We start from the raw sequence: 13,124 nt of genomic DNA on the forward strand, positions 1-13,124 counted from the left end.
GCGTACTTTAGACAGAACAGGAGCTACAATTTGCTCCATGCTTTAATTGATTTTGTCGATGTTTGTTTTATATGTAGAAACAAAATTAACTGTTAGTACTTTAAAAGGTTTAGTAAAAAAAGTGTTATACAGTATATGACATACATTTTCAAAACTCATAACATCAGTACGTCAAAATAGTCAAGTCAAGAAACATTAGCATAAGTTTCAGTCGTCAACAAACATTAGTATAAATCCTTCATGAAGATGTTCACAGTAAACACTAGTTGTTTAAAAAAATATATTAATTAATAAAACCCTTCATGACAAACACTGCATTCTCAAGTTTTTGAAAACAAGTACAATAACTTTAGCATGAAAGTCTACCATGCTTGCGTTTATAGAAAAACAATTATACATTTGAAGCAGACAAGGATGAAAAAAAGTTATTTAAAACCTTAATTTTCGAAAGAACAATCTACATTTCCATACAATAATATGGAACTGATGGTCTATTGCGTTATAACCATGTGACTATGGAAGCTTGTTTTAAAACTATAAAAGCTTGTTTCTACCAGTGAACAATTAAATCTGCCAGTGTGTCAATTAATTTGGCAGATCTTTTCTGTTTAGAGCGGAGATTCGATTTTTGATGTAAAATTTAAGTGTGGACCACTCTCTATTTTTAAGTGCAAGTGGTTCCGCCTCTTTACACCTCATGCAGTCCGCCTTTCCTGGAATTTTGCGGTTGTTAATAAACCTCATCATATGCTTCTCCACAGCCTGTATCTCATGTTTGTTCCAGGCCGTCTTCTTAACGTAACCTGTGGGGGGAACACATTAGCATTTTACTCATGACAAGCACTTGCATAAACAATGCATTAACCAGTGGTCTTATGCAAATGAGTGGTACGGTACAGTACAGTTCAATTCGATTCGGTACAGGTAACCTTGATCAGGCTTGTGCTTTCACTGCCAATAGTACCCTTACTTGGTAGGCGTGGTGTATGGGGGAAAGCACGACATAGGCACAACTCTGCCTCTTTTTGTTAATGTCAGTTTTAATTTGGTAAAATTCCGAATAAATATATAAAGTTAAACATAATTTGTGCTCAGCCAAAACGACGACCAGGAACAACTAATAGATTCATGAGACCACGAATGCATGTTAGATATAGCCTACCCAAAACGAAGTGTACCTCTTAATCACTACACAGACATCAGAGTCAGCGGAAAATGTGGGAAGCACTAGCCGAGCTAAGGCTGCTCTCTCAGCGGATACATTAGCACTGAGGGAGAGTAAAGTGAAGTGACATTCAGCCAAGTATGGTGACCCATACTCAGAATTTGTGCTCTGCATTTAACCCATCCGAAATGCACACACACAGAGCAGTGAACACACACACACACACACTGTGAGCACACACCCGGAGCAGTGGGCATCATTTATGCTGCGGCGCCCGGGGAGCAGTTGGGAGTTCAATGCCTTGCTCAAGGGCACCTAAGTCGTGGTATTGAGGGTGGAGAGAGAACTGTACATGCACTCCCCCCACCCACAATTCCTGCCGGCCCGGGACTCGAACTCACAACCTTTCGATTGGGAGTCCGACTCTCTAACCATTAGGCCACGACTTCCCTTGATCCCTAAATCAACAGCACCTATCCCTTTAATTGGCTCACCCATAGTTAGAATACTAAAATGCGTCAAAAACATGTTGTAAATAGAATCCTGATGCAAAAGGAAATTTTTTTTCAGGACAATCAGCAATAAGTGAGGTGTAAGTAAAATGATCATACCTCTCTTTTTTTTGGAGACTGGGTCTTCTGGAAGTGTGCTGTTCTCACAAACAGTGTGCTGCGGTGATGATACTGTGGTGCATTCTGAAAGCAAAAATTAAGCCAGTCTTGAGTATTGACAAGTCTCTGCAGCAAAAAGACAGTCATCTCAAGAATACAAAGTTCCTGAGGTGCCGTCAGGGTCAGGGCAGGACAATATGGCCAAAATTTACATCACAATACATTTCTTAATTTCGGTCTATAAGATATCATTCCGATATCAATATTAATTTTGAAATGTGCAGTGCTCGTGTTTATTTAGCAATTTCAACCACCACAAATAAATAAATGTATGGGATAATGTAGCCTATATCCATATTCTATAGCCTAGATCCAGAAGGCCATGGCGGATCAGGTACCTGGGGGGCCATGGCGGAGCAGGCAGCTCGAGGATGATAACCTTGGCCCATAGCCTACCCACCCTTAATTCAGCCATGGCTATATAGCCCCCCCCCCCAAAAAAAATATTCTTGGGAAAGTCCAGGGTCTTAGGTTCATGGGGGCGCTGAGGAGGAGTGGGCTCTGGTGGGCGCTCAGGAGAAGCTGGCACTTAAGGACACTCTAGAGGAGCGGAGCTGGACGGGACCAGCGGAGGCTCTGGAGGAGGAGAGCTGGACAGAACCAGTGGAGCCAAGGGAGATGAAGGCTCTGAGGGGAGGAGAGGAGCTGAGAACTCCGGGAGAAGTGTCCCTCCTGGTTTGCCTACAGGAACTGTTGGGTGCTCAGGAGAAACTAGGGTGAGTTCTGGGGAATCGGCCACAGGGGAGGTTATTTCCGAGGAGCAGGCTTTAAACGGGACTTGCGAGGTGCGGGCATCTTGATGTTAACGGGGCTTGCCATGGAACCCTCTGGCGGCATTAATCTTGCTTTGGTCAGCGGCACAGACTTTGCCACAGATGGAACCCAGCCTGAGTGAGCCGTGGATGGCTACGGACTCGTGTTGGCCATGGATGGTGGCGGGCATGAGTGCGGGCTGAACAGCGGAGCCACGGACAGTGATTCAGGACTTGAGGCACCGGCAGCTGGAAAATCCGAGCTCAGCTGGGGAACAGCAGGTGGAACTGATAGCGGAGGGGCAGCCACATGTGACGACTGCGGACGGGAATTCGCCTCGTCCACGGTGAAGTCTGATCCGGCGATCCACAGCGCGAAGTTAATGTAATTCTTCAATGACCAGCATGGATCAGCTCTCAGCATGAAGAGATGGATATCTTCCTTCAACCTGCACCAGAATCCCTCCATTAAGGTAAGGTCATCCTAATGCGGCGAGTTGACCATAATTCACAAACTCCTGCACAAAACCCTCTAGATCTTGGCCGTCATGGAGGATAAAAATTGTGGCTCCTGAAGGGCTATGCTCACCATCCCTCGGGTCCACATTAATGGATGCCAGCTCAAGCCTCATCTTCTGTATTGGTTTGATCTTCTGTAATGGTCACTGGTCGGACTAAGAGGTAAGTAAACAACAGCGAAGTTTATTAAACAACAGGACAGCAAAGGAGCTGAGTGGAGATTGTTCAGGTGAGTATGCCAGCACTGAGATTCGTCTAGAGGATGATCCAGGAAATAATTTGATCTTTCTTGCCTTACAGGAGACTCGTAGAGACGAAGAGTGGAGACCAGGACTGACGGGAAACAGACACCTCGACTGGAGAATTGAGCTGGAGACGGAAGGGATCACTGAGGAAGGAGACAGGTGGTAAGATTCATAGGTAGGTAATAGCTTGCTTAGGATAAGGATACCAAGGGTAGAGTCCACGTAGAGTTTACGAGACCAGTTGGTGAATGATTCTGAGGTGTGTGCTTTTATGTGGGGCTTGATGAGTGAGTTAATTGGAGCGCTCATGGGGTGCAGGTGTGCCTGATCAGGAGCCAGGTTTGGGCGAGTGCTGTGATAAGAAGAGGAAGAAACAGACCCATCTGTGACAATTTCGGCATATAGTGTACGTCAACGGACTCCAGATGGTTGAGTTGTCAGCTTCAAAAGAGCAATAAACACTAAGTATATATATATATATATAAAATATGTGTGAGGAGTGGGGCGGGGCCGAGAGCCGTGGGAACGGAGCAAGGCCGGTGGAGTGATTGAAGATGAGCGACACTTGCTCAACCCACCGGTCTCAAGTCCCATGGAGGAGATTGGAAGGATACAAAAGAGTTTTGTGTTTATTTTGGAATTAAAGTCTTTATTTGATTGTCCGCCAGTTCCCGCCTCGGTCCCCGCCCCACTCGTCACAATATGCTTTATAAACGCCTTTCTCACGTCTGCTGAATCCTCGCTTTGTGCTTCTAATTCGCTTCAAAACAGCGTTTTGTTTTGTTCTCTCTCTGCGCTCTCAATAATCCCACAATGCCGACGTGCTACATCATCCACTTGAACTGCTTCCGGGTTTCAGAGTCAGCAGACGGGTATTTTGCGGACATTCCGTGAATCAGTCCAACTCATGAACTCAGAAATGGGCAACCGATGTCCCATTAATTGGGCAAACATAAATGGAACAAACTGACAACATGTAATCATTACCTTTCAAACTAGAAGGGGACTCCTCCAAATCACTGTCCACTGTAACTTCCTCTAAAGGTAGAAAATACAGAAATATATAATTTAAAACACAAGGTAATGTTATTCAAAGCATTCCCAAAATCTGAACCCATGTTGTGTACAGTGTATAGTACCTTCTGGATCAATGTTGATTTCATTAAGATTTCGCCCTTTGAAGTCTGCCAAGCGTCCTTTTTCGAGGGCCAGAAAAATTTTACTAATTTTGGCCAGTTGGAGGGTGCCTTCGGGTAACCTGTAAAATTGACGATGAACTCGAATGTCATGGCCTAGAAAGTCTGCCAACTGATCTAGCTCTGTGTTGCTAAGATTAAGAACTTCAGAAAGTGTCCCGATCTGTTTCCTCAACTTTGTTGAAGTAAGAGTCTGAGGATTTTTTGCGCTGCATGCAACAGCAAATTCTCGAATGCAATCAGAGCCTCTGAAAAACGTCATTGCAGATGGACGTGCAAAGAGGAAAGGATTTTCATTTGGTATTCCACACCTACTCCGATTTTCAATAAGCAGGCTGATTGATTCTTGCATGGAAGGTGTGAGAAGCACAGGAACCTTTCTGCCTCTTTTGCCTCTGATTTCTACACGCTTGAAGTACTGACATAGTTTATTTTCTAAATCCGTGAGGGCCATGCTAATATCTGGATGAGCCTCCGATTGGTTGCTGGAGATGTATGCAGACAACGGCATTTGTGACACTTCCCCTTCTCGTCTACGATTGAAAAGCATAACCTGAGTTAACGTGATCTTGGCCAGTTTTGCCCAGTGCTGAGATGATGGCTGTGTTAACAATAGTTTGCGATAGGTCTTCTCTTGCTCGTCAAGATATATATGAAGGAGTTTAACATCTTCAGTGAATGGAAGTAATTGTGGGGAATTCCACTTTGCTTCCTCCAGTGTTCGCCGGGCTGTTGAAGAAATGTATTCAGGCCATCTAGACTGATAAAGCTGTTGAAAGCTGTTCGCAATTTTTCCTGTCTCTTCATCTCCACTAATAGTAGAGTGGCTCTCAATGAGCATTGCGATTTTGTTCAGACTCTGTCCAAGTTTCACAGCCACACTAGCCTTTTCAAATACATTGGTCTCTTCATTGTAGCCAGCAGCCCTTTTAACTGCATTGATGGTATGCATGAAGTTTGTGGGATGAATGAGCTCTTTAATAGATGTAAGGGGGGAAACCTCTCTCGCACATATTAGGAGTCTTCCAAGCTCCCTCATCTTTTGGCGGATGTGTTCATGCATTTTAACTCTTGATCCATACTTGTTGTAAAGATGCTTTCCTAACTCTAAAATGCACCAGTCATTTCTAGTTTCAAGGGCCACTCGGTCCTGGTTCATTGAATTTAACAGCTTCCAAACACCATGAGTTACTCCTGGTGGGGGAGGTTGTGCAAAGCCACAAAGAACCTGGACACGGGTTTTTCCAGGTTTCGGCTTCTCGTCACCAGGCTTGAATTTGCAAACCTTGACATGTCGCCACAGAGTTTTCTTTAAGAAGAGTCCTTTGCAGTAAATGCAGTGCATAAAACTTTCCCCATCCAGGTTCTTTTTGGGCAGTTTCCGCGGAATCATCAGTCCTGCACCTGTATTAATAACAGTACTATTGTAAGCAAAGTTCCCTTTGTTACGTAGATACTCCAGTTGCATCCTCCTTTCTTTTGAGCCCTTTGGATGACTTAATGCTTTCGCTACCTCTACCTCATTTCTATGCTTTCGTTCCAGGTGTCTAGAAATTTTTGTAAAAGCACCGTCACAAAAAAAGCACTGTTGTTTTTTGCTGTACATTCTCAATCCACCTCTCTTTTTAATTATAGCTGGGATAACTACTGATGTTGCGCTGTCAAGAATGGAAGATGTGTCAGGAACTTTGGCTATGTCGTGGTTCTGGGAGCTCCCTAAGTCACCGCTGCTTTTAATGCTGAACTTTTTGATTCTGTTCACAGCTGAACTGGTCCGGACTGGCAAAGTCTGTAACTTTTTTCCTTTACCTTTTGGTGAAGCAATAAAGCTCATGCTACTATCTGATGTGTAACTCTCTGATGTGTCAGGAATATACTCCTCCTCACTAACAGATAACTCATCTTCACTCGAACCATCTGAGTACTCAGCAATCTTCCCTCTAGCCTTGAAAGACAATGACCATTCAGTTCATTTAATCCTCCATCATAGGCTATTCTCTACTCTATTCTATCCAAGCTATTAAAGTAATTAACACTTACTCTGGTGTTTTTTGCTCTTTTGGATGCTGTGGTACAAGCGGAATGTTGTTCACTCATTGCAAATGATGCATGATTCCGTCTGATGTCATCTTGAATGTCTGTATGGTCATCTTTACTGTTTACACTGGACTTTTCAAAGAGATCATCCGAATCATCACAAATCACAGATCTCTAAAAAAACAAACAAAAAACATCAGAATGACAAGTTTTAAATGATCTAGAAAAAAGTATGTTTATCATATAATGAAAAATAACTGTTGCCTTTTTTTACACTTTATAATTAATGTGTAAAATCTGTATCTATTAAATCAACATTTGTTAAATGCTCGATCCATGTCTATCAATTTAAAGGGATAGTTCCCCCAAAAATGAAAATTCTATCATTAAACATTACTCATCCTCATGTTGTTCCAAACTCATAAGACCCTTATTCATCTTCAGAAAACAGATTATAATAATTTTGCCATTCTAACTTCAGATGGAGGGAAAGAAAGCACTTGGATTTCATCAAAAATATTTTAATTAGTGTTCTGAAGATTAACGAATGTCTTATGGGTGTGAAACGATATTCACAATAGTAACTTGCATTTAGAAAACAGATTTTAAGAAGGTCCAAAAGATGGTCCTCTTTCAATTTTTATTTGTCCTTTTAAATTTACTTCACATTATTGAGCTAAAAATAGTGCAATTTAGGTATGGGGCAGGTAAAAACAAACGGAAGAAAATATACAAATAAATACCTTTTCAAAAGATGTCATAATTTTAGAACACAAAACCTCATCTTCGCTGTCCGAATAATCAACCAAAGGCTGTTAAGGACAAAAAAGAAAGAAAAATATGAAAATGAAGTGGAAGGGAGAAAATCCCTGTCAGACAGAGACCGAGACAAAGACACAGAGAGAGATAATAAATACACATACCTCAGCTGTGAATAGTGAAGTGCCTGCAGTAGTTACAGAATCCTCAGAGCAGTTCTCTATGGCTGTCATGTTGTCATCATCATTGCATGGAGGCTATAATAAAGTTGTTTAAAAAATAGTTACAAGGCATCACTTATTAGGCAAGGTCCCCACTATGCTAAACCTGTGAAATGTGTGTATTTGTTACCAAAGGGTTTGTATGGCTTTCGTAAAACTACAGGTCCCCACTACGTACATTACACTGGAAACAGTGTGTAAGACTTTCCCAAGTCAAAACCACATGTAATAAATTAATAGACAGACAGAAATAGACAGGCACAGACAGATAAAGAGACCGACACAGACAGAAAAACAGACAGACACAGATAGATAAAGAGACCGACACAGACAGACAGAGACCGATAAAGAGACTGACACAGACATACAGACAGATAAAAGATACAGACAAAGACAGAGACAGGCACAGACAGATAAAGAGACTGACAGACAGAGACAGATAGGCACAGACAGATAAAGAGACTGTCTCTTTATATGTCTGTTTTTCTGTCTGTGTCAAAGACACAGACAGAGATAATAACACTGGAAACGGTGTGTAAGACTTTCCCAAGTCAAAACCACATATAATAATAATAGACAGACACAGAGACAGGCACAGACAGATAAAGAGACTGACACAGACAGAGACAGGCACAGACAGATAAAGAGACTGACACAGACAGAAAGACACAGACAAATAAAGAGACAAAGACACAGAGAGAGATAATAAATACACATACCTCAGCTGTGAATCGTGAAGTGCCTGCAGTAGTTACAGAATCCTCAGAGCAGTTCTCTATGGCTGTCATGTTGTCATCATCATTGCATGGAGGCTATAATAAAGTTGTTTAAAAAATAGTTAAAGGTCATCACTTATTAGACAAGGTCCCCACTATGCTAAACCTGTGAAATGTGTGTATTTGGTACCAAAGGGTTTGTATGGCTTTCCTAAAACTACAGGTCCCCACTACGTACATTACACTGGAAACAGTGTGCAAGACTTTCCCAAGTCAAAACCACATATAATAAATTAATAGACAGACAGACATAGACAGGCACAGACAGATAAAGAGACCAACACAGACAGACAGACAGACAGATAAAGAGACTGACAGACAGATAAAAGAGACCAAGACAGACAGAGACAGGCACAGACAGACAGAGAGACTGACAGAAATACAGACAGATAAAAGAAACCAACACAGACAGACAGATAAAGAGACCGACACAGACAGACAGATAAAAGAGACCAACACAGACAGAGACAGGCACAGACAGACAGAAAGACTGACAGAAATACAGACAGATAAAAGAAACCAACACAGACAGAAACAGGCACAGACAGATAAAGAGACCGACACAGACAGACAGATAAAGAGACCGACACAGACAGACAGATAAAAGAAACCAACACAGACAGAGACAGGCACAGACAGATAAAGAGACTGACAGACAGAGAAACAGACAGACAGGCACAGACAGACAGACAGAGACAGATAGAGAGACTGACAGAAATACAGAGATAAAGAGACCGACACAGACGGACAGACACAGACAAATAAAGAGACAAAGACACAGAGAGAGATAATAAATACACATACCTCAGCTGTGAATCGTGAAGTGCCTGCAGTAGTTACAGAATCCTCAGAGCAGTTCTCTATGGCTGTCATGTTGTCATTATCATTGCATGGAGGCTATAATAAAGTTGTTTAAAAAATAGTTACAAGGCATCACTTATTAGACAAGGTCCCCACTATGCTAAACCTGTGAAATGTGTGTATTTGGTACCAAAGGGTTTGTATGGCTTTCCTAAAACTGCAGGTCCCCACTACGTACATTACACTGGAAACAGTGTGCAAGACTTTCCCAAGTCAAAACCACATATAATAAAATAATAGACAGACAGACATAGACAGGCACAGACAGATAAAGAGACTGACACAGACAGGCACAGACAGATAAAAAGACGGACACAGACAGACAGAGACAGATAAAGAGACTGACACAGACATACAGACAGATAAAAGAGACCGACACAGACGGAGACAGATAGGCACAGACAGATAAAGAGACTGACACAGACAGACAGACACAGACAAATAAAGAGACAAATATACAGACAGAGATAATAACACTGGAAACGGTGTGTAAGACTTTCCCCAAGTCAAAACCACATAATAAATTAATAGACAAACAGAGACAGGCACAGACAGATAAAGAGACTGACAGAGACATACAGACAGATAGAAAAACAGACAGACAGACACAGACAAATAAAGAAACTGCAGGTCCCCACTACGTACATTACACTGGAAACAGTGTGCAAGACTTTCCCAAGTCAAAACCACATATAATAAATTAATAGACAGACCGACGGACAGACAGAGACAGGCACAGACAGATAAAAAGACCGACACAGACAGACAGAGACAGATAAAGAGACTGACACAGACATACAGACAGATAAAAAGAGACCGACACAGACAGAGACAGGCACAGACAGATAAAGAGACCGACACAGACAGACAGATAAAGAGACCGACACAGACAGAGACAGGCACAGACAGATAAAAGAAACCAACACAGACAGAGACAGGCACAGACAGATAAAGAGACTGACAGACAGAGAAACAGACAGACAGGCACAGACAGACAGACAGAAATACAGACAGATAAAGAGACCGACACAGATGGACAGACACAGACAGATAAAGAGACAAAGACACAGAGAGAGATAATAAATACACATACCTCAGCTGTGAATCGTGAAGTGCCTGCAGTAGTTACAGAATCCTCAGAGCAGTTCTCTATGGCTGTCATGTTGTCATCATCATTGCATGGAGGCTATAATAAAGTTGTTTAAAAAATAGTTAAAGGTCATCACTTATTAGACAAGGTCCCCACTATGCTAAACCTGTGAAATGTGTGTATTTGGTACCAAAGGGTTTGTATGGCTTTCCTAAAACTACAGGTCCCCACTACGTACATTACACTGGAAACAGTGTGCAAGACTTTCCCAAGTCAAAACCACATATAATAAATTAATAGACAGACAGACATAGACAGGCACAGACAGATAAAGAGACTGACACAGACAGAGACAGGCACAGACAGATAAAGAGACCGACACAGACAGACAGATAAAAGAGACCAACACAGACAGACAGACAGACAGATAAAGAGACTGACAGACAGACAAAAGAGACCAAGACAGACAGAGACAGGCACAGACAGACAGAGAGACTGACAGAAATACAGACAGATAAAAGAAACCAACACAGACAGACAGATAAAGAGACCGACACAGACAGACAGATAAAAGAGACCAACACAGACAGAGACAGGCACAGACAGACAGAGAGACTGACAGAAATACAGACAGATAAAAGAAACCAACACAGACAGACAGATAAAGAGACCGACACAGACAGACAGATAAAAGAAACCAACACAGACAGAGACAGGCACAGACAGATAAAGAGACCGACACAGACAGACAGATAAAGAGACCGACACAGACAGACAGATAAAAGAAACCAACACAGACAGAGACAGGCACAGACAGATAAAGAGACTGACAGACAGAGAAACAGACAGACAGGCACAGACAGACAGACAGAGACAGATAGAGAGACTGACAGAAATACAGACAGATAAAGAGACCGACACAGACGGACAGACACAGACAAATAAAGAGACAGAGAGAGATAATAAATACACATACCTCAGCTGTGAATCGTGAAGTGCCTGCAGTAGTTACAGAATCCTCAGAGCAGTTCTCTATGGCTGTCATGTTGTCATTATCATTGCATGGAGGCTATAATAAAGTTGTTTAAAAAATAGTTACAAGGCATCACTTATTAGACAAGGTCCCCACTATGCTAAACCTGTGAAATGTGTGTATTTGGTACCAAAGGGTTTGTATGGCTTTCCTAAAACTGCAGGTCCCCACTACGTACATTACACTGGAAACAGTGTGCAAGACTTTCCCAAGTCAAAACCACATATAATAAAATAATAGACAGACAGACATAGACAGGCACAGACAGATAAAGAGACTGACACAGACAGGCACAGACAGATAAAAAGACGGACACAGACAGACAGAGACAGATAAAGAGACTGACACAGACATACAGACAGATAAAAGAGACCGACACAGACGGAGACAGATAGGCACAGACAGATAAAGAGACTGACACAGACAGACAGACACAGACAAATAAAGAGACAAATATACAGACAGAGATAATAACACTGGAAACGGTGTGTAAGACTTTCCCCAAGTCAAAACCACATAATAAATTAATAGACAAACAGAGACAGGCACAGACAGATAAAGAGACTGACAGAGACATACAGACAGATAGAAAAACAGACAGACAGACACAGACAAATAAAGAAACTGCAGGTCCCCACTACGTACATTACACTGGAAACAGTGTGCAAGACTTTCCCAAGTCAAAACCACATATAATAAATTAATAGACAGACCGACGGACAGACAGAGACAGGCACAGACAGATAAAAAGACCGACACAGACAGACAGAGACAGATAAAGAGACTGACACAGACATACAGACAGATAAAAAGAGACCGACACAGACAGAGACAGGCACAGACAGATAAAGAGACCGACACAGACAGACAGATAAAAGAAACCAACACAGACAGAGACAGGCACAGACAGATAAAAGAAACCAACACAGACAGAGACAGGCACAGACAGATAAAAGAGACTGACACAGACAGAGACAGGCACAGACAGATAAAGAGACTGACAGACAGAGAAACAGACAGACAGGCACAGACAGACAGACAGAGACAGATAGAGAGACTGACAGAAATACAGACAGATAAAGAGACCGACACAGACGGACAGACACAGACAAATAAAGAGACAAAGACACAGAGAGAGATAATAAATACACATACCTCAACTGTGAATCGTGAAGTGCCTGCAGTAGTTACAGAATCCTCAGAGCAGTTCTCTATGGCTGTCATGTTGTCATCATCATTGCATGGAGGCTATAATAAAGTTGTTTAAAAAATAGTTACAAGGCATCACTTATTAGACAAGGTCCCCACTATGCTAAACCTGTGAAATGTGTGTATTTGGTACCATAGGGTTTGTATGGCTTTCCTAAAACTGCAGGTCCCCACTACGTACATTACACTGGAAACAGTGTGCAAGACTTTCCCAAGTCAAAACCACATATAATAAATTAATAGACAGACCGACAGACAGACAGAGACAGGCACAGACAGATAAAGAGACGACACAGACAGAGACAGACATAGACAGGCACAGACAGATAAAAGAGACCGACACAGACAGACTGACAGACAGATAAAAGAGACCAACACAGACAGAGACAGGCATAGACAGACAGAGAGACTGACAGAAATACAGACAGATAAAAGAGACCGACACAGACAGAGACAGGCACAGACAGATAAAGAGACTGACACAGACATACAGACAGACAGACAGATAAAGAGACTGACAGACAGATAAAAGAGACCAACACAGACAGAGACAGGCACAGACAGATAAAGAGACTGACACAGACATACAG

The 13,124-nt window shown here is 42.1% G+C and overlaps 1 protein-coding gene across 2 annotated transcripts; it reads right to left on the reverse strand.

The window, feature by feature from the left end:
- Positions 1–441: 441 nt before the first annotated feature.
- Positions 442–9,226, reverse strand: LOC132099128 (uncharacterized). Of its 2 annotated transcripts, XM_059505586.1 has the most exons (9): positions 9,146–9,226; positions 8,285–8,377; positions 7,509–7,601; positions 7,329–7,397; positions 6,589–6,759; positions 4,492–6,493; positions 4,340–4,390; positions 1,777–1,860; positions 442–803 (listed from the first exon to the last, which is right to left on the reverse strand). In XM_059505586.1, the coding sequence occupies exons 1-9, from the start codon at positions 9,212–9,214 to the stop codon at positions 586–588; spliced, it is 2,850 nt and encodes a 949-aa protein (XP_059361569.1). In that variant the 5' UTR covers positions 9,215–9,226; the 3' UTR covers positions 442–585. The 2 variants fall into 2 exon arrangements, with proteins under 2 accessions (XP_059361569.1, XP_059361570.1); XM_059505587.1 differs by lacking the exon at positions 7,509–7,601.
- Positions 9,227–13,124: the final 3,898 nt, after the last annotated feature.

The sequence above is a fragment of the Carassius carassius genome, chromosome 22, assembly GCF_963082965.1.
Source record: "Carassius carassius chromosome 22, fCarCar2.1, whole genome shotgun sequence".
Taxonomy (NCBI): domain Eukaryota; kingdom Metazoa; phylum Chordata; class Actinopteri; order Cypriniformes; family Cyprinidae; genus Carassius; species Carassius carassius.